The sequence below is a fragment of the Daphnia pulicaria genome, chromosome 5, assembly GCF_021234035.1.
Source record: "Daphnia pulicaria isolate SC F1-1A chromosome 5, SC_F0-13Bv2, whole genome shotgun sequence".
NCBI lineage: Eukaryota > Metazoa > Arthropoda > Branchiopoda > Diplostraca > Daphniidae > Daphnia > Daphnia pulicaria.
The window spans coordinates 5519281-5541208 of NC_060917.1; the positions used below are offsets into that span (position 1 = coordinate 5519281).

General features: G+C 42.0%; 3 protein-coding genes and 1 long non-coding RNA gene across 5 annotated transcripts; 1 reads left to right on the plus strand and 3 right to left on the minus strand.

The window, feature by feature from the left end:
- Positions 1 to 437: 437 nt before the first annotated feature.
- On the minus strand, positions 438 to 2172 carry LOC124341538. The gene is made up of 5 exons (XR_006918441.1): positions 2120 to 2172; positions 1839 to 2054; positions 1677 to 1771; positions 1379 to 1612; positions 438 to 601 (listed from the first exon to the last, which is right to left on the minus strand). It is a non-coding gene; the product is annotated as an uncharacterized LOC124341538 (long non-coding RNA).
- A 474-nt stretch (positions 2173 to 2646) lies between these two features.
- Positions 2647 to 14220, minus strand: LOC124341025 (aldehyde dehydrogenase, mitochondrial-like). Of its 2 annotated transcripts, XR_006918194.1 has the most exons (14): positions 14120 to 14220; positions 13887 to 14053; positions 13699 to 13803; positions 13475 to 13615; positions 13219 to 13412; positions 13108 to 13160; positions 12893 to 13044; positions 12785 to 12820; positions 12577 to 12726; positions 12507 to 12514; positions 12152 to 12446; positions 11892 to 12087; positions 4878 to 5538; positions 2647 to 4710 (listed from the first exon to the last, which is right to left on the minus strand). XR_006918194.1 is itself a non-coding variant. In XM_046793911.1 (13 exons), exons 2-13 carry the CDS (start codon positions 14022 to 14024, stop codon positions 11696 to 11698), a joined length of 1578 nt encoding a protein of 525 aa, XP_046649867.1. In that variant the 5' UTR covers positions 14025 to 14053; positions 14120 to 14220; the 3' UTR covers positions 11573 to 11695. The 2 variants fall into 2 exon arrangements, 1 of the variants encoding a protein (XP_046649867.1); XM_046793911.1 differs by lacking the exons at positions 2647 to 4710; positions 4878 to 5538 and adding an exon at positions 11573 to 11843 and having other exon boundaries at positions 11930 to 12087.
- LOC124340719 (motor neuron and pancreas homeobox protein 1-like) lies at positions 4811 to 9903 on the plus strand. The gene is made up of 2 exons (XM_046793327.1): positions 4811 to 5519; positions 8520 to 9903. Exons 1-2 carry the CDS (start codon positions 4811 to 4813, stop codon positions 9098 to 9100), a joined length of 1290 nt encoding a protein of 429 aa, XP_046649283.1. The 3' UTR covers positions 9101 to 9903.
- A 158-nt stretch (positions 14221 to 14378) lies between the features above and the next one.
- On the minus strand, positions 14379 to 21903 carry LOC124341444 (structural maintenance of chromosomes protein 6-like). The gene is made up of 23 exons (XM_046794548.1): positions 21748 to 21903; positions 21254 to 21689; positions 21003 to 21194; positions 20385 to 20940; positions 18735 to 18830; positions 18511 to 18672; positions 18208 to 18452; positions 17890 to 18081; positions 17730 to 17825; positions 17596 to 17667; positions 17430 to 17524; positions 17168 to 17367; positions 16971 to 17108; positions 16702 to 16886; positions 16304 to 16632; positions 16014 to 16233; positions 15781 to 15951; positions 15526 to 15713; positions 15304 to 15469; positions 15131 to 15244; positions 14838 to 15068; positions 14606 to 14745; positions 14379 to 14541 (listed from the first exon to the last, which is right to left on the minus strand). Exons 1-23 carry the CDS (start codon positions 21810 to 21812, stop codon positions 14514 to 14516), a joined length of 4317 nt encoding a protein of 1438 aa, XP_046650504.1. The 5' UTR covers positions 21813 to 21903; the 3' UTR covers positions 14379 to 14513.
- Between the last annotated feature and the right edge of the window lie 25 nt (positions 21904 to 21928).

Genomic DNA, 21928 nt, shown 5'->3' on the forward strand with positions numbered 1-21928 from the left:
TAACAAATATATTGTTTTATTTGTTAAACATTACTTCGTTATAAAATACTCAGACACAATGAACATAAACATGAATAAGAATTGCTTTCTTTTCCCACCTCCACCCACAATTCCTCCACTTTTTATAATCACACATATACATACACATATACGCTTAAATTAACCCGTTGGCTGCCACGCCATACAACCCGTAGGTTGTTCTCTACTCTCTACGCGCCATGTCTGAAGGATCCATGACCAAGGTGGGACTTGCCATTGCTGACAAGTCCGGGCTGACACGGTGACAGGAGAAGATGGAATGCACGCCTCTAGAATCCATCACCGTATCGACAAGGGGAAGTCCCTATGGTGCACTGCCTAACAGGCGCCTTGTGGCGAATCTTGGGCTGGTGCGACTGTCCGACCCCGCGGCATTTAAACCACGAGACCGAACAGCGCGGCCCGTGCTAAGGAGCTAGGGGAGAACAAAGGCGTGGCAGCCAACGGGTTAACTAACACAAACGAAAACATATTACCCACAACAAATTATGATCCGCGATGACATTTAAGAGATACCGGCGACGTTTTGGTGTCCATCTTTTCGACGTTTCCTCTGCATTACCTGAATACATAATACAAAAAGAAAAAACAATCAGGTTTTTAAGCTCAAAGATTTAAAGGTGCTATTTTTTTAACTTAAAATCAAGCTTGCGATATTGCGAACTGTAAACAGAACAAAGCTCACTTGCTAGTTTTCTTTAAATTTTCCGGAAGTATACCGGAAGTAACCACATCGCCTCATCCATTGAGCTGTCGTCAAGTTAAACCACATATTCGTGATCTCCATTAAATTTGAGGTCGATTAGATGTGATTTAAACAAAATCCAAAATTTGGCCAAAATCGAGAATTTTCCTGAACTTTATAAGTTCAGGAAAATTCTTGAAACCGGAAGTACGCGTAGGTAAAAAAAACAACATGAACTTTACCACAAATTTCACGAGGATCACGAATATGTGGTTATTTTGTTCGTCGAATGAATATTTACTGAACTACTGATTGAAATGAGAAAACCGGAAGTAGAAAAAAAAATGCAAATATCGAAAATTTAACAAGTGAGCTTTGTTGTCGGGATAGTTATCATCAGTTTTCACTAAAAAATTTCCACACAAAAGCTGCCGATAAATGTTAAAAGAGATTTGCAAAGTAACTGAAACTGACTGTTTTGACAACTGAAAATTATCGAAAAGCCATCTAGCGTTAGAAAAAAGAAACACTTCTAAGTCCAAGTAACACTTTTCCGCGCAAGAAGGGCCTGATTTTGGAATTATGTACAGACAGATTTTAACGCAAATAGATTACTAGTAGATAAACTACGAAAATAAGTAAATTGTCCGGTACCTGGCCATAATCCCGTGGTGAGTGACTGTAGGTGTGTCACAGCAACTGAAGTGACCCAACTCGCCAGTGAAGCAAGAAAAGTTGTGTAACAGGACTAGAAGCATAAGAAGCACTGAAGTAGTGAAGCTAGATGAGCGTACGTCTTGAAGATAAGGATGGAGAAGAACGTTGGTGGAAGTCCCTCTTCTGTCATGGACAAATCCAGCATTGGCTCAAGGATGTTCGTGCAGTGCTCTGTAAAAAAAAATGTGTTACATTAATGAAAATATAAAGATTAAAAAAGCATATCAATCTTTACCTTTTCTAAGAAGCACACTGAAATGTTCATGATGAAAAACCGTAATAATGGAATTACAGCAACCAACCACATTACTATCAGGTGGGATAAATTTCCTGATTTTAAAGAAATTTTTATGAAGTATTACAGTAACATGGTGATAGGTGATTTTGATGAGCTTACCTTTTTCATGTGGGTGATGATTTAGTAAGGCATCTGATGCGGCGTGGTATGTGTTGTTGCAGTAATAGGAAATCCTGAAATCCACACATTTTCATTCCACTATATGTGTGCTGTGCTTCAAACATGAGTTTTAGGCTTTTGACAGCATGAGGATCTAATGGATGGAAAGTGACTGAGTGCTTAGTCAACTTGTTGTGATGACTGACTTCTATGCATCTAAAATTTGAAGAAATAAGTTGGTATAATATGAACATAATGAACCTAGGTCAAGATAAACCTACATAAGATATGAAGTTCAATTTGGTATTTGAAATCACAGGAATATAAGTATAATAAGCAATAATTTGTTTCGCCCATTTCGTCTCGTTTCATGATGCTGAAAGTGTATACTGATTTCAACTTCTTTTTTCAAACGTTATGCGTCGTCTGCAACTGAAGCAGATGCCGTTATCAATACTAGATGTCACTTTCAATAGAAGATGTCAATAGTAAACGATAGATGGCATATAAATGTAAAACTATTTATGGCCCGCGACATTCAAAATATTATCGTGAAACAATCATGGCAAATACTTACTGTACATACCGGTACCGACTTCCAGAGAGATTAAAAACATTGTTTTTAAAAATCGTAAAGTATTTCCCTAAGTTTGAACTAATAATATCATATATTGTTTGTTTTACACTGAACGACTTTTCCTCACAAGACAATCAAACCAATTCATTCGGGCATACGTTTCAACAGAAGATTCCAAATATTTCGTGATGTTAACGAACATTTAAAAAAAATTGAGAAAAACAATAGAAATAATTAATAATTAATCGTATAAGGCGATTACAAAAAAATTACAACACGCTAAAATCACAGAGAGTATTATTTGTAATTTAGAGTAAACATAGCAGCAGCGAGTTGTTATCGGCGACGGAGGGCCGTGGAACCTAATTGCGAAGTGGTCCACATACTCCACAAAAGGAGAAAACTGTAAAATCGAAATGAATTCGTCGAGAAGACAGAGTGAACGCTTCCACGGCCAATCAGGGCTGATGTGAGCCACTAGGAAACACGTTTGTCGTGAAGCCATCTGTGTCATCGAGCTGTGTTGATTCTAGCCAATTGAAAGTTTTCCTTTGGCAGCAGCAGCAGCAGGAGCGCAGGAGGAGAAGCAGTGCTGGCCCGTCCGTGGAGAAGTTGTCGATGCACGAGAGCGAAAAGGAGGCTCGAATGTAATCCTCGATGCTGCGTTTAAAGCGAGAGTAATCCAATTCCAGTTTTTGCTGCTGTCTTCGATGATACTTTGGGAGCTGGAAAGAGCAGCACAAGCGCAGCAGAAGCAGCAACACAGTGGCGGGTCGCCACTGTTGACTTGATTATTATTCCGAGCGTCCGACAACGATGACGACCGACTATACAACAGAGAGTCGAGTCGCTCAATCGGATTAGACCCTCGTAGCCCGTCCCTAAAGCGTCCAAAAGCGTCCTCCTCGTCCGCACCAGCAGCCAGCATCCAGCAGCATCCAGCAGTAAAGGGGGGGGGGGGACAAAAAGTCTGCATAAACGCACGCATCGCTGCCATTGGATAAACACACAACTTTGAACGCTGCTGAATGCTCCTGGCTGCAAAGTAGACAAAACAAAAAAGGGGGAAATCTAACAGAAAAAAGAAATAACAAAAGGGAAAAAGAAGAAGAAGAAGACAGACGGAATATACAAATCCTTTTTGGATTTTACGGAACGAGTCTTAATGCTGTTAGGTGACGAGACCAAATGGCGTCTCCTAATCGAATCAAGGCCTCGTCGGCAAAAGAGCTTGCTCTGCCAACCTCGTTAGCTCTCGTTAGCCACGTTTTATCCGACGCTAAGCAAACACGAGCCGGACGAAAATCCAGTCCTCCCTACCCTCCATTTTGCAGGAGAGCAAACACCTCAGTTTTCCGCTTCGAATCCACTCAACGCGCCCGCACAAGACCCGCCAGTCTGAGCCCCCAAAGTCGTCGGGACTTTTTTCTCCCTTTTTTCTTATTTTCTTGTTTTACGACGGCGCATCCGACGCCCAACGAAGAAGAAAAAAAAAAGATTCCCGGCTCCTAACTGGGCCGTCATTAAACGCCAGAGAAAAAGTTGGCATGTTTTGTTGCATCTTCTTCTTGTGTTGGACGACGCCGACGGCTGCTGCTGCTCCTGGATGTCACATCAAAGTTGGGTCGTTGATGTTGGTCCAATCAACTCCCTGCTGTCTGCCCATTTCATTAGCATAATGCAAGCTCGTTCATGCATCTGCTTAACCTTCGCCCGACGCCCAAGACTGGGCAGAAGAAGAAAAAGTGATCCAGCGGAATCGGAATGTTGTAGCTGCGAGGCGACGGCCGTTTTTTGGGGTTGTTATTATCGTCCGTTGAAAAGTCGATGCTGAAAAATGACGGCCATCATTCGAGTCAAGTGACGATCCGAGTCACGACAATTGAAAAGGGAAGAATATTAGACGCAGCACGCACCGAAATGAGAGATCAATCCGGCGAAAGAGATCCGTCGTCCGGCAGAATCTGATAGTCGTGCAAAAACTCCGCCCATTTGGAAGCGAGTCGCCCACGGGATTGGAGCGAGACGGGACAAAGCTCTGCCACTCTACTGGCTGGCCTTCATCACGAGTGGGTCGAGGCTCCGCCCCCTTTGCTCCTCTACGTTCTCTCTCCCCCCACCACCACCACCACCACCACCACCAGCAGCCAAGCGACTTGGTGCTCTGTGAACGAACGCGATATCTCAGTGTTTTTGTTCCAGGATCGTAGACTCTTTCCCCAAAAGGTGACGGTTCCAGGCCCAGTCGTCCTTTGCCCTCAGTTCCGGCCGCTGCACACCCAACAAGTCCAGCACCTGACAGGGAAAAAACAAAACAAAAAACCGAAAATTAGTGATTTCAATTTCAAACGTTACATCATCATCATTCTCATCGATTCGAGACAATTACGACAGAATGGCATCCGGCAAGAGCAAGACTTCTGCGTTTTGCATCGATTCGTTGCTGGCCCAGGACAAATTACCCAGTGCTGATTCCGTGATGCCGTCTCAAGCCGCCCAGGCAGCGGCGGCAGCGGCTGCGGCCCATCAGCAACTGATCGTCAGCAGTTACGGTGATTCCATCCGCTTCCGTTCGAATCTCTTTGGCGGACTTCATCACCATCACTACCCGTCGTTTGAGACGTCCGTCGAGTCCAGTCACAAAGTTCTTCCGTCGAGTGATTCCGTGGCGTCGGCCGAAGGTGAGAAGGAGACGGACGGCCGGCAGAGCAGCAGCAGCAGCGTCAACAAAGAAGACGGGCCGGCCAACGAGCGAGAAGGAGCCCAGTCCTCACTCGTCACACAGCCCGGCAGCCTTTCTTGCTGGACTCAACCGCATTCCATGAGTCGAATGATTTACGGCCCACCGACCTCCTCCTGCGCTCCGACAGTGTCCAGCAGTTTGACGACGTCGTCGTCGGCCACCACAGCGTCCAGCAGCAGTCTGACTAATTACGCCGGGCCGTTGTTCACCAGTCCGGCGGCGGCCCTTCACGCTGCAGCAGCCGCGGCGGCCGCAGCTGTCGCCGCCTCGTCACCGGCAGCCCATCAGTTCCATTCGGCCCATCTCGAGTGGCTCGCAAGGGCCGGCGTCCTCTACCACCGTTTCGGCGGAGATCTATCAGGTTAGTTTGACAATTTTTCCTAACATAATAAAATTGTATTTTAAAAAGTTGTAATGTAGGACAAGAGGGTGGGGGTGTTTTAAAAGGCCGAAAATGTTGACTCTTGTAATCAAATGGGTTATCGGTCTTGTTACTCGTCGTCGATAACCATCAGCAACCGAAATGGCAAATTGACAAAAGAAAAGGGGTTGACATGTACAGTACTAGGGGTGGCAGAAATGGCGCCCACGAACGGATAAGCAGGTGTTGTTTGAACTCAACACACATTGAAAAGTTGTCGACTTGTATTTTACCATTTCTTTTTTCAACCCCCTTCGTTTTTTCTTTGACCCGATAATGGACCCGGGCTGCTGCTGCTGCTGTGCTGGCCGGGGTTTTAGTCACAACCCGAATAAAAACCCCCGCAACTTGATTCGATCTCGTCAATCTCGTCTGGAAATCAATTTGCGCGAATCAAAAAGAAAATAGATGAGCCAGCTAATGATGGTAGGAGAACATTTCAGACGATCAGATCGGGTGGGGGGTCACCAACCCGGCACAATGAGGCTGATGTGTGTCTCAGCTCAAATGGGTTTTCGGCTGGCTGGAAAATGCGACGACCAAAGCATGTTGCTGCGGTCGATTGATATGATAATTTCATTAACGCTAAATGGTGGCAACTAGTATTGTAGTAGTAGGGAGAATGGGGGGGGGGGGGAGCAGCAGCTCCCACTCTGCTCGAGAGAATAAAGAAGCATAAGGGGGTGAATATAATGTCAATAGTAGCTTGTAATAGGCTCAATATGGTTAGCAAGAGAGAGGGTGGCGATGGCTCGAGACTCGGGGGGCCATCTGCTGCCGGCTGACCTGCTCTTCTATGGGGACTGGCGTGACTCTCTCTCCTTTGCCATAAAAGGCCATTGTCATCGAGTTTTCTGGCTAAACTGTAATCGGTTTTGGCTGTTGCAACCGGAGCATGAAAGTGTAATGTATATACATCTACATGAAGGGATATAGAGTTCAGTTCAGCTACTATATGGCGCCTATTGAATCAAACTAGCTGATAATGCGCACATTCATAGGCAAGCGGGACATTATTCCTAGTCCTTTTTTCCCCCCATCTCTCTTTCGATTCGGCATTCAAAGGCAATCTGGAAAGCAGCAGCAGCAGCAGCAGTTATATGTGTGTGTGGACCAGCCAAAAGGGGTTCATCAACAATTTCACGCACTCTTGACCGTAATGGCCTTTTTTTTTTCAATAATAGAATTTCTTCTTTTTCCCAATCCGGTTGGTATCCAATTGGAAAAAAAAAATTTGGGCCGGACAGTCGGATCGGCTTTTATTGAAATCGATCGATTGTTGTGACGTCGCAATTTGACAAAAGGCCCCGAAATAATTGAGTCGACGAATTACATTTTTATGATGCGTGACGCAACTGGCACCGAGTATAATCAAGCGGGGTGGAAAAATAAAAAAAAAAAGAGAAAAAGTCCGTTTACTTTTCCCAAATGTCCATTAGTAGCAATCTGAAACTGGATTTGATGGGAAAATTTACAATGGATTAATCATGACAATAAAAGTAGCTAGGGAATGTTGAGCGTGCGCTGTCGTAAAATCATAAAGCCACTCGCGATGTCGACAGCCAACAATGATTATGAATCTCGTTAGTCACCTATTTGGTGTGTGTCTGTTTGCGATTCAATAAAGCGCCGAGGGGCTCTAAGTTCATCCCTAATAATCAGAGATAAAAAAGAAAAAAACTGAAGCTCGAAAACACGAACGGGAACGACGGTTATCAGTCGGAGCGGCTACTACTACTAGCTTATGTCCACACTCACTTAAGTCGCATGTGTGTAGCAGAGCAGGTAACACCATGTGTAATGAGCAATCAACAGTTAGTCTACAATGCTGGCGGATGATTTTTACGACGTCACGAGAAATGGGAAAATAATGGCCTTATCAGGGCTGCTCTGGCCAAAAGTCAACACGTAACTAGTCTCGGTCTCTATTTGTGTGCGAGTTGCATGTGATTGGAGGCCCTACGACGACATTGCTGGGTGAGCTGGGATGAGGTGACGTTTTTTCCTTCAGAGGTCCTATATACTATCTCGGTCGGGTCAATAGAAAATGATTACGCGTGCTCAAGTGCTGCTTTTCCCCGTTTTTCCTTTTTTTCTTTTTTGGCGCAACCCAGCAGCAATGTGTGCACACCTGGGTGACCCTCCATTTTTTTTTAGATTTTTTCGATTTTCTGACTAAACGGGCGACGACCAAGATCAACACTCGACAGGTGCGTCGAAAATAAAAAGAAACAAGGGACCCGGGTTGTTGGTCGTCAATTCTACATTTGGTGATGTGAACGTCGGGTCACGAGAGCACTTTCGACGTTTCGAATATTATGAATAAATCAACACATTTTCAATGATTCGAATGACGTCGAAATTCTCGGCGAGATATTTGTTTCTTCCCAGAAGAGAAAACATCTTTCCCCCCACCACCAGCCCCTAGTCTCTCTCTTCTTAGGCGACAACCGACAAGAAAGTCAACGGGAGGGGTCTGTCGCTCTTTTGGGTTGGAAGGAAGGGAAAAGTCAACAAGGTACCAGGCCGTAAATCACCACTCGGCGATATCAGTTCTTGTGTTTCTGTCACGTACCAGTCAAAAAGAAAAGAGACGACGACCAACCAGAAAATTTAAAAAAAGAAAACAAAAAAGAAGAGGCAGCCAGTGGCACTTTTTTTTCAAAAAAGAAAGAGAGAAAAAAGGTCGCCGTCATTAACGGCCTGGCAGGCTGCAATAGGCATAACAAGAGGGGGATCAACATAATCAAGGCGATTATCTTATCTAAAACGACATCCCGCTCCTACCCAATACACTCGGGCACCGAAGGGGGGGGGGGGGATATGACAACCGGCCGATAAGACTTCCCCCCGTATTATTAGACAAATAAATACAACAACAATCTGATCGACAAACTGGGCCAGATGTACTCATACTCAATATTCCTATTTTAAAATTAGGTAGCGCAGCAGCGACGACGGCTGCTCTGCTGGGCAAAACACGACGGCCGAGAACGGCCTTCACGAGCCAACAATTACTGGAACTGGAGAACCAATTCCGGCAGAATAAGTACCTGTCGCGACCGAAGCGATTCGAAGTGGCCACGTCGCTGATGCTGACCGAGACCCAAGTGAAAATCTGGTTCCAAAACCGGCGCATGAAATGGAAGCGGAGTAAAAAAGCCCAGCAGGAGCTGCGGAGTTCCGGCGGCCATCACAAGAGCGGAGAGAACAACAACAACAACAACAACAAAGCCTCGCGATCCAGCAGCGGAGGCATTTCGTCGTCGTCGTCGTCGTTGGTGGTGGGCGGAGGTAAATCTTCATCCGAGTCGCATCAGCCGTCGACGGCCTTTTCCAGCAAAGAAATGGACGTGAGCAGCGACGACCAGGACCTGCTGGACGAGAGCGACGAAGAGGAGGAAGAAGAAGTCAACGTGGACCAGGACGATCACCAGACGATGACCATGATCCGTCCTTCGGCGGCCGCCCTCATCGGAAGCGAGTCCGGAAGCGGCATGTACCGACCCTATTACCCGTGATGACGGCACCCAGCCACGTCTCATAATTAGCCATTCACAGGCAAATTCTCTTACATCTTCTCTTCTTTCTAAATGGACTGACATGTTTTACGCAGATTTTTAGTTGATTGCCCGACACAAGGCGACTGTTGCCCGACCCATTTCGGTTGTGTCCCCTCTCCCCCCCCCCCCTTTTTTTGTGTTAGTCTCTCGGATGATTTAATGCGGACAATGGATGCGGACAGACATCATCGGTCATATAGGCCGCCGAGCGGAAAATCTGCCCTGTCAGAAGCCAACAACAACAAGAAAAAAACCAAACCAAAAACCAAAAACCACATCATTGCACAGAGAAAAACTGGGCGACATAAAAAGCCAAGCCGTTGTAAATCGTCGACTGGAATATAACCGGCTTGATGACAAACGATTGCCGGCGCTCTGTGGCGTCTGCGTCGAGGGGCGGATCCCACTTTGTCTTATTGGCTCTCCTCTCCTCTCCTCTTCTTTAGTATATACATAAGAGGGAAGAGTGGGGGGGGGAAATCTTTTCTTTCTTTTATATTATACAACTATATAACCAATTTGGAACCAAATAAGCTCTCTCTTTCTATCTCTATCTCTCTCTCTCCATTTGAATTTGAATGTGCAATTCTCAGAGTTATTTGGGAGGGGACAACAACAACAAAAAATTCGTTCGTGTAATCCTTCGACAAAGGAAAAATTTGAAAAAATTCTCAACAGAAAAATAAAAAAACAAAACAAAAAACAACTCGTGTGTTGTACAGAATATGACGATGTGAATTTGTTTTTTCCATTATTTGAAACAATTTTTGTTTTCTCTGGTTTTTATACACCGCGCGCGCTATACCCTTTTAAAGTCGATTGTTTCTTTTCGATCTTCATGGCTGTGTGTGTGTGTGTGTGTGTGTGTGTATGTCAATACATCATTTCATTCGTGATCGGTCTTGGGACACTCTTTGACTCTCTCTTTCTCTCTCCCGCTGATTTCATCATGTTAATGGCTGGCCGAGCCGGCGCAAAATCGCTGGAAAGAGATCGTCAAGCACGAAGCGGCCCTAGTTGTAGTGTCCGTTCTTCCATCGACGAGATTGACCAAACAGCCACCCACTTACAGCCATCCCCGCCAATGGCATATCATCATATCCCCCCCCAACCCCCTTGTCAGAGATTTCAGCTCGCCATTCTGACCTCGGCGCATAACTGTCGTCATCCATCCTCCTCGTCGTCGTCTCACAAAAGCGGAAAACGTCGGAGGGGAATTAAAACAAATAATCCGATTGGCCGCCGACGGACCGCTGCATTTCTTTTCTCTGGACAAAACACTCGTGAATATTACATCTACGGTCATGATCATCGCGGCACTATGGTCGATTACGGCCGATGAATTGCCTCGGTTTTTCTTTTTTCGGTCTCGTCCATCTCATCCGCGAGCCGGAAGAGATGCCCCAACGTGACCAAAAGTCACCAGAGGGGCTTTTATCGTCTAGCACAGTTTTCTATAGTTGGCCGGAATTTTTCTCATTTTTTTCTATTCTTTTCATTAGCTGGTGTGAAGAAGAGCCCGAGCCTCCGGGAGAAACTTTTAATTAAGAGCCAATCCGTAGCGCACACTCATTCGGAAAACAGCGGGACCCGCTTTTGGGTCCCGAAGGAGTCATAGAGTTTTGCTTCCAAGAGAGACTTTTGGTGAGCGGGGGGGGGGGGTTTATCCTTTCTTGGACGAATATAAAAACTGGCGAATAAGTTATGATTCCATCGGTCAAGTTTTTACCACCAACTCTGGCGGCGTTCGAGTGAGGAATATCTCCGAGCCGGCGGAGGAGTCGAGCGGGAAAAAAGAGTTGCCGACGGTAATTGGGAATCGGGATCGCTGATTGGTATGTGGATGGCGTGCGGATGGACGTCATGGAAGAAAGGGGGGGAGGGAATGGATCATTCGAGATGGTTTTCATCAGAACTTTGGAGGCCTCCTCCTCCTCCATCGGGAGGCGACTCTAAAAAGAGGAGCAAAGGGAGGGAAGAGAATTGGCTGGAGAACAGAGTTTGACCCTGGAGCGATGTCGCCTCTAATTGGCCCATCTCCAAAGGGGGCGACGTGAGGAAATGCGCAGCTAATTAACACTCTTCACCTCCTAATGAGGGCCATCAACCGTGGCTGGTCACACAGAGAGACACAGGCCGTCATGCCGAAAGAATCTCACCCTCTTTTTCGCACTCCCCCACAGACCCCACACCCATCCACACCAGTTCGCTTTTTCATTTTCAGTCGCAGCTCGCCAAACTACAGTGGCTATTCATTCTCTTCTCAATCGCTCCCCCCGGAATCATTGATTACCTCCGCCCCAGCCCATTCATTGTCCCCTTTATTCGATTCATTACTACCAGCGACTCTTTCTCCGCCCTCACCCCACCAAACACATCCGACGACAAACAAAAGATCCTTTTTTTCCCCCAAGACCATCCTTAAGTAATAGAGAGAGAGATAGATATATTGCGCTCAAAGATTTCATCCTCCTAGGCAACAGTTAAACGGAAAACAATAAAACATTGCTCAACAAATTACTCCCTCGACCAATCATTTTTCAGAGAAAACGTTTAGCTGTTCTTCTGGGGCATTTTGACGATGACGCTTTTGACTTCCGTGTAGGCCTGGAGGCCATATTCGCCCAACTCGCGGCCGATACCCGACATTTTGAAGCCTCCGAAAGGCGTTTGCGCTTCCAAAACGTCGTAACAATTGATCCTGATCGGCACATAACGGAAAAAAAGACGAAAAAAGTTTGTTACGTACCCTAGGATGAAGAAGATATTTTTTGACAGGAAAAATACCAGACAGTTCCGGCGCGAAGTCCTTGAGAGAGATACATGGCCTTGTCCAGATCCTTGGTGAAGACGGCAGCTGCCAGGCCGTAGATGGTCTTGTTGGCGCGTTCGACGATCTCTTCCATCGAGCTGAACTTCAAAATTTGTTGGACTGGTCCAAAGATCTACTCAAAACGACAGGGGTTACCATCAAAGGAGTGCTCAAAAGCAAAAATTCATGTAGTATACCTCTTCTCTGGCGATGGTCATGTCATCTTTGACGTCAGCAAACACGGTCGGTTGGATGAAATAGCCGCGGTCTCCGTAGCGTTGACCGCCAGTTAGAAGTTTGGCACCTTCTCTCTTGCCCGTGTCGATGAGTGCCAGGATCTTTTTAAACTGATCTTCGTCCACTTGAGGTCCTTGTTCGACGTTCAAATCAAACGGATTGCCCACATTTCTCTTTTTGGCACGTTCGACGCTCCGCTCGACAAATTCGTCATAAATCGAATCTTCCACGAAAATACGAGATCCGGCGCAACAGCTGGCAAGCGAAAAAACTCAGTTTACACCATTCCAATTAATGTTATTTGCATTAGCTTACCATTGACCCTGAAATCGAAAATAAACGAGTTAAACCACGACTCCGATTGAATGTAATGGATAAAATTTACCTGATTAAAGAACAATCCAAAATGAGCGGTTTCCACTGCGTGATCGAGATCGCAATCCTTGAAAATAATGTTGGGTGACTTGCCACCAAGCTCCAATGTCACGCGCTTCAAGTTTGATTGAGCTGCTGCTGTCATGACCAGGTGTCCAATCTGTACACATGAAATTTTATACAACATGGTTGGAATAGAAAGCACGAATGATAGTTACCTCGGTAGATCCAGTAAATGCCACTTTATCGACACCCTACACACAACAAGAAGCAGTTTTTACATTCTGCGTCAACACGGAATATTGTAATTAACTTTTTTTTTTTACTTTGTGTGACGCAATGGCAGCTCCTGCCGTCGGTCCGAAACCAGGTACAATGTTTACTACTCCTGGAGGAAATCCAGCTTCTTTGATAAGCTCGGCAACGTAAAGGGCAGTTAAGGGTGTCTGCTCAGCTGGCTTCATGACGACAGTGTTTCCTGTGATTCCAATAAATCGATGATACAACCTCTAGTGGTCGTTAAACTTGATCTATTTCAAACCTGTGGCGAGAGCTGGACCCAATTTCCATGCTTGCATCAATAAAGGGAAATTCCTGCACAAAGAGGCTACTTTAGTATTCATACATTTTCTGAAAGGGACACGCGATTTACCATGGAATGATTTGTCCGCAAACTCCGACGGGTTCATGACGAGTGAATGCAAAGAAAGATCCGTCAACTGGGATGGTTTTTCCTTGGACCTTATCGGCCCACCCAGCGTAATAACGAAAGCATTTGATGCTCAGCTCCAAGTCAGCAGCATATGCTGCACTGTAAGGTTTTCCATTGTTCAGGGTTTCCAAACTCTTGCAGAGAAATTAATTTGTATCTGATTAATCCATAACAAACTGATGTCTAAGTAACTTACAGCCAAATAAACCCGGTCCCTCTCCATGAGGTCTGCTAGGCGATTCAAGAGATTTCCTCGTGAAGAAGCATTCATAGTTCTCCAAGTAGAACCCAATTGAAATGCATTTTGGGCAGCTTTCACAGCTTTGTTAACATCCTCCTAAATGATTTAAACAAAATTATTAAACATTTTTACGAGTGGTTGACAATTGCTAATGTCAATTAAGATTTTAATGATATTACCTTTTCGGCAGCTTGTATATTTGCAATTGCTTCACCGGTGGAAGGATTATAAACTGGAAATGTTTTACCAGACACAGAATTATGCCACTCATTGTTAATAAACACCTGTAAAAACAAATGATTTCATAAACAAGCATGTGCATGAAAGTACTCTGCAAGGCATGGCAAACAGTTTTGGTTAAACATACTCCTGTATATAGAATTTCAGGATTTGTTTGAGGTGAAGGCAGTCCTGAAGAAGGTGCTGCTGACATGCACCTTGCAGCCAAAGAGTTGAGATTGCACTTGAGTTTAAGACTGGCAGCTTTGTTGATTAAGCGAATCATGGCGAACAAAACTTAAGTAATAAGAATTCCTATGAAACATGAAGATAATTAATTAGAGATAGAAATTTACATGATAGCAAACAGGTGCGCATTACCTTAAGAGCAGCTTTGACGTTCAAAGGCAGGACCTTGAATGAAGACGATAACAATATGTCGACTAAACGACACCTACCGGCGTTCAAAACCCTGTTTTTCGAACATTATGGCGCCAACATATTTAACATTTCTCACTTTGGTTTTACTGTTTAACTTTATTGTCAATTTCGTTAACAAATTAGAAATTACTGCTATTTCCTTAAAAATCTAAAATAGAATATACACGAGAGATTGAAAAATCTAGCGACTCAATCATAATGAACATTAATTCTTGGTTTATTTCAAAAGTTCCAGGTTGACGCACGAACAGAATACGGATTTTAACGAATTCGTCTTAAACAAAGGGGTAACGGAACAAAAAGAAAGTTTTCACATTTAAACGGGATCCTTCCTTTACTCCCGACGATTAGGATCATCCATTCTGCAAGGTAGGTAATGAGGTTATTGAAAAACTATTTACTAATTTAGGACAACAAATTACAAACCTGAAGATGGATAGGTCATCCATATTATTCAGCTGCTGCTTTTCCAATCCAAGGGGCGTGAGAAAAACGAATTGACGTCCTGAGTTTTCTCTTGCTTCGGTGACCAATAAATCCATACAGATCGATCGATTAACATGGTCCTGCACAAAGATTAGTAAGGGATGATTCCAATTAGGCTTTCTTAAATTTTTTAACTTTAAGACGAAAAAATTGTAAATAGCAATTGATTTACCATAAATACGTCAAACTCATCGAGGATTCTGAATGGGCTTTCGGTGGCATCCCACAACGATAAAATGAAGCAGACCGTCGCGAAAGAACGCTCTCCACCGCTTAAGGATCGAATGTCGGTTGCACCACTTTCACGACCGCGTTTAACCTTAGGTTGAGAGGATCCATCACGACCAGGTGGAACAACCATCAACGAAAGTGTCTTTTCATTGTGATCGAACGAAAGTTCTCCCTAAAATGAATTAAAATAATCATGGTCCGAAGGTACGATGTTGAGAAAACTGATAAACTTACTTCAAAGTTACGAGTTCTTAGAAGAGCCCGAAAAATATGGTATGTTCTTGATTCGATGCTATTGCGAAATATTTTAATGAAATCTTTACGCTTCTTACTCATGTCCATCATTTTCTATGCATACGTAAAAGACTTTATTTCGTGAAGGAGTATTATCATTAAGTAGAAATTACTTTTAAAGAACTCTGTACTCCTGTGACTTCCGAGAAAGCTCGTTCAAAATCTGCTTTGCGCTTTCGATATTCTGCAAAAACATGGTCACGGGATCCTAATTCCTTTTCTTGTGCAACGATTTGCTGCTCCAATTGTCTTAACTCTGAATTAAGGTTCTTTAAAGATCTAAAATTTTACATGTTATTAATACTCTTAACTGAAAAGAAATGACATTCTCTCACTTTGTCACTGGTGCCCGAGAGGATGCCTGTGCAGCCAAAGCGGCTTCCGATTCTGCTTTAGCCCTAGCTTCTTCATAATCTGCTTCAAAAGAATCCAACTTTGATTGCATACTAGCAAGCGAAGCAGACAACTTCTCAATCGTCTCCTTGATGTTTTTTTGTTGAGTTTCCATGAATCTAAACGAGTCCTATCAAACACAAAAATAAATAGATAAATTTTCATTTTCATTTACGCAAAAGTTGGTTGTAATAAACCTGCAATGGCCCGCTGTCTGCCATCAAGGAAGAAATAGTGGCCTGGTGCTGGTTAACAATTTGTCGTAATTTTTGCATCTCGCGCTTTAGTTCTTCGAAACTCTCAGTCTTAGTTTGGATATCGTCATCAATCCTTTCCAACTTCTTTTCAACATCAACTAAATCTTCTTCCTGTGAGATTAAGTAGTTTGAATATGAAGATAAGACGGAACACTTAAAAAAAAAATTAGTACCAAAGCCAGAACATCCGTAGAACCGCCTTCGACATTTTCTAACTCGAGTGTCTTTTTTTTCCTCTGACCATCAGATATTTCTCTACGTGTCGACGAGAGTTTTGATTCTTCGTTTCTTAACTGCCCTTCATTATTTTGAATTTGCATACTGAAGTTTTTCAAGTTTTGGCTGATTCTTATTTCATCGCGCTGGAGGTTTTCAATTTCTTCGTGTAAATTCCTTTCATACAGAAGCAATTTTTTCGGTCAAATTAATATGCAAATAAGTTAAACAGTGACAAATTACTAACCGAATTGCGTCTTCCACCGAGGCTTGAAGATATCTGGCCGTATTTCCCACTCTTCCACAGTAAGAACGATAATTTGGATCCGGATGATAAGTATTTCCTTCTTTGGTAATCGCACTTTTGCAATTATAAGGCACTCGAGAGGAATCCGACAATAAATAGCACGCATCTCGGTCATTACCAATAAGGAGAACTTGTTCAATGCCGTTTAAGTCTATCAAGACATTCGTAACTTCGTTATCTTCAATTATCAGCATATCCATTAAACAATGAATATCTTTGCTTATCAATTCCTCACTGCAATGAACCTTGTGTTCCCTAACGTCATGAACCTAATAATTTTGAGATAAAAATAGAAAACTTAGAAACTGAAAATTACCTGAAAATTACGCGAAAATTACCTGGCCATTCGTACACGAAACAAGAATTTTTGGAGCTTGTCCGTTTCGCGGCGCTTCCTCGTGAACTATTTTCTGAAGTAACTTCGCGTCTTCATCATTGGAGCAAACAAAACATGAAAGCCTTTGCCCGAAATAATGCTCTACTACAGGTGCCCAAGATCTATCTCGGAGTTTAATGTAAGAACCTAATTACGTAAAAGGAAAATGTGAAGGGGGAAAAAACCTTTAAGATTATATGAAGAACTATGCTTGGTCATAGCTCTTTATACCAATTGGCCCTTTAGGCTTTGATCCCCTAAACGACGTTCTGTCAATTCTTTGAAGCAATTTAGGGACCCAATCTCCATAGACTGCACATGAGTTTGAATCTGATTTTTGGAGCTGAGCCAGTGTCTTTTTCTTATTTTCTGTAGTAAAATTGTTATCAGATTAAATATGGTTTCTGAGCACCAGTCACAATATTCACCTAAGCTATTGTGAGTACGCGTCAATTCACTCCTAACAGCCAAAGTTTCGTTTCTCAATTGAATCAAAGCATTTTTTAGCTGTTCGACTTGATGTTCAGAAACTTTTCGCGACGACTCCAAGTTTTCCAACTTTTCATTTAATTGGTGCAATTCTGCTTCTCTCCTCTCCTTTCTTTTAGCATGTTCGCTGTCGCCGTACCTGCCCATGGAATATAAATGACGAATCAAATATATCAAACATTTTGTGTAGGTAACACATACTCCCTATTTAATTTGTCAATTTCCGCTTTCAGTTCTGCCTTATCTTTCATAAGACGCTGTTTTTCATTGCCCAGTTGCCTAAGATCATTCTGAAACTAATAAAACAAAATATGGTGTCAACAACAGTACAGGATGTACTAAATAGGCATAAGTAATAAATATTTACCGTTCCTTGTCGATTTTTCATTTCGGTTAGTTGGTTATCAACGACAGAGAATTCTTCTCGAGCAATTTGCAACTAAGAAAAAAACTTGAGTTGGGGAATGCTTAATAAACGAGAATGAGATATTTTGAATTAACCTCTTTTTTCTTTTCAACGGCGTCTGATCTGCGATTTTGGAACTTTTCTTGCAATTCAACCAACCGTTGTTCATGTTCCTGAATTTTAACGCGAGCCTAAAAAACAAAATGGGTATTAATTGACCATACGAAAATTCCAAGAGCAAAAAAAAAAACAAACCTTATCAATTTCTGACTGCTGATGATTCTTTCTTTGTAATGCTTCAGACGCTTTTTTCTCGAAACCTTCAACTTGGGCCCAAAATATTTCATTTTCTAATTTTGCTTTCTTGTCATGGATTTCATTGATTGCATCATACCATTCCTTTTTGGTCTTCCATTTATTCACATCAGCATTTAAGATTTCCAAACTCTAAATAAGATAGCTACTAAGTTGAGGAGATATTTGATGTTAAATTAACACTAAGGCATATTTGATTGAAGGCTAACTTTGAAAGTGCTTGATAACACAACATTAATAGGTTAATAGAAAACATACCTGTAACTTTTCTTTCATGCAAGCCTTGCTTCTTGATATCTCATCCTCTGCTACTGAATACTCGTTACGCATCGCATCCATCTGTGTTGCACGTTCGAACAGCTTGTATTTCTGCTGAGCGTCGTTACTGTGCAGAAAGTTCTTCGCTGTTTCTTGGTTTAAAATACATACTGGATTGTCCACTTGAATGTTCATTTGAGCGAGGATTCTGTTAAGATCACTTCGCTTGTCGCTGACGAGTTTCCCTTAAAAAACATATAATAACAATAACTAGCACTCAAAAAAATTGTACGAGAATAATACGTTGTTCGTTGAAAATTTTGTATCCTCCACTTCCTGTTAAAGCATTAATTGTTCTTTCTATTGTGATGGTATCACCAAAAGTGTTTCGCTTGTAGGAACCCTTCCCTTTATTTATCAAAGTAACAGAGACAACAGCTTTGGATTTGCCAGTTTTTACAAAATCTAAGGGGATTAAATAAGGCAGTTAATCAACTCAACACAGGAGAAAACATATCTGAAAATACCTTTAATACTTTGACCACGACATGTGGCTGAAGCCCTTTCACCAAGAGCAACAACTATCCCTGTGAGAACTGCACTTTTTCCACTGCCATTTTTTCCTTTGCAACACACAGATGTAATTTAAAGGACAGGACATTTGTTACAAATTATGTAGTTACCAATGATGAAATTAATTTTTTCATTAAATTTCACTTCCAGGCGATCATGACATAGAAAATTTTCTAGTACAATTTTTTTCAATATCCCAGCTGTTTCTGAAGATCGATCCTTAAAAATACTTTTATTAAGACCAGAAGAAATTTGACTATGAAAAACAAACTTGAACATTACTGTATGCCTAGTAATTTCAAGGGTTCCACTTTCATTTTGGAGAACCGATGACTCTTGGCTACTCTGAGCCCGTTTCATTTCTGGAGTTTGGTTGTTTTCAAATGTGGAGCTTTTTATCTGGGAAAAGTGCATTGAGAAAAGACATGATGCTAAGTGAAGGAATATTTTATCATTTTTAACTTGAAAAGTATTGTAATCAACTTAATTAAAACTAATCTAAACTGAAATGATGTAATGTTAACCCTGTCTTAACCAGTTAAATACAGCAAAGTACAAAATTCACCTCTCTAGTCTCTACACTCTAGCACATGTGTGTATACACGATTAGATAGATTCCCGCTCGAAAGCTACCCAATTTTTTTATTGGAAAATGCCGTGGCGTTGCCAAAATTCCTAATCTAGATTTTCTTTTTTTAAAATACAATTTTATTTGTCTTTTTTTTTTAAATAAGTTTAGTCATCACTCGATATTTTAAAATAGATGTATGTAAATTTATATTAAATACATTATTTTTGATTTTTATAACAGTAGCAATCAATATTAAAAGACGACGGGTGGTGGTCTTTTTTTTTTTACCTTTTTAGTTTTTACCTGTGACAGTAGTGTCGATCCTCGATCGGGGATGTCACAAAATTATATCTAGAGGAAAAAGTACTTTTTCCTCTAGATATAATTTTAATTTATAACGACTTAGTAGGTAAGAGACATAAACCATTTCTCATAAGACTTTGGCTTTGGTCATGGGGATTGGTGACTTACTGAAGGCAACTTATGGAAGGAAACCCATCTTTCACGGATATATGCCTGCTGTCTGACTGTCTGAGTCTTGACGCGACGAATTTTCTCGCTTGATCGTGCAATATAATTGGGGGAAAATCACAAGCGGAAAAGCTACGTCAAATGAGGCTCGTATGTTCGTCGCATCGGGTCGCATCCACCACGAAACTCGCACTACACAATTTTCATGAGTGGCGTTAGTTTTCATTAGTTAAGAATGAAATACAAAAACTACGATTTTAAATAGATTAGAAGTTAGAACAATAAAACATATAAGCTAAAACGAAGGAATCAGACTAAAGACACATTTTGTTAAGAATGATTTCGAGGAAATATAACTGATATTAGATCATAACAACGATGTACATGACTAACGGCAAAACAAGATTATCAACTTGAGTTGTACAAGCTTCAACGAGAGAAGTGACTGCGGCGGCCCCAATAAAGCTAAGCCACGGCAATCGGGGGGAATCTCCAAACACGCCTGCCAGAAAAATCTCTTATTTGTGATATGCAAATTCCAATAAGTTTATGGATCACTTACCTAAATTAAACATGATGACTAGGAACAGGATTTCCGCCAATATAGAGCACACTGTCCCTTCGATACTCTTGGAGCTACCAGGAAACTTGTTTTTGCCCCACAAAGTTCCGCCAATGCTTGCAGCAGTGTCCCCGATTCCAAGTGACACTACACCAGAGCACAGTAGCAGTTTATCTGTTGTGTCCATTGCTGATTCGAGAGGGAAGATCCATATTGGTAACGAACAACCAATCAACAGGTAAATATGAGTGAGTATGAGAGTTCCTTGGTCTTTTTCGTCAAGAAAGCCGACCATGTTCTTGTTTAGAATGTCTCCAACGTAGTCCAGATTGTACAGTCGAACTGACTCTAATAGAAGAAAGGCAGCCAAGACAATAACCGAAGCTACAAAGAGTAGTTCAGTGTCGAAAAATACTCCGGGCAAATAGATGGCAATAACGACGCCATGGAAATATTTGCGCAGGACGGTTAACTTGACGGAAGAACCGCTTCCAAACCACCAAGCAATTGCTAAAGCCAAAATAGTACATGCTAGCCAATACAATATGAGAAATACCTGCAAAGAGAAATGGGAATGAATTATGCAAATGTATGACATGATGCTAAATAGTTTAATACCCTTGTTGCGTCCAGAAAAATAAAGTCTATCAGAAACCAGGTAATAGGGTTCTTTTTCATCACTAGAAGCATAATTGGAATTGTTACAGTTCCCATCACAGTGAAAAGCAGTAGAATGAAAGGCAAAAGTTGTTGAAATTGTTGTATCAGGCCAGTACCAAGAAGAAATGTTCCAATTCCCAAAAGAAAAATCTGAAAAAATTAAAAATTAAATAATGTATCAATTAATAATATAAATTGATGTGATGTACTTGGCAAAAAGCAGTGCTGAGATTGGAGCCATCCAACACACAATTTGATATTGAAACAAAACAAAAAACAATTGTCCCCTGAACAGCAAGAATTGCTTCGCCAATTGAAAAGCTTGATGGAAAGTGATGAAAAAGTTTACACAAGAATGTGTAACTCTTGATGTTGATGAGGATCATAAAGCACGTAAATTTTATCACAGTTATCAGTGCAGTCCCAGTTAGTAAACAACCAGAAAGAGCTACAGCTAAAGCTGCAACATGTGTTATAAGTGGTTTCTTGTTAAACAGATTCATATACAAGAAGACTAATGACACTGTTGAGCAAATGGTCGCTAACTTGTAACTTATGGAAACAGTTTCATGGTATTTTAAACAAGAAAATATCATGGAAATTGGCAGGACAAATCCACACCATGATCCAACCTTTGCTCCTGGCCTATAAATCAATAATCTGTCATGAGGAAATCAAAATATTATTGATTTCCTATATTTACCTTAATTTTACAACTTTACTGATTTGGTAGTTGCATGGATTCTCTATTCTATTGATTAACTCCATTGTTACGTGAGGAATGTTGACAGTGATGACACGTTGGATTGTTTTGTTTTGAATGACTGTGCGTCGTCTGCTGCTAGACGGAGTCTTGTTGCAGAGAGATTGTACTTTCTGTTTCC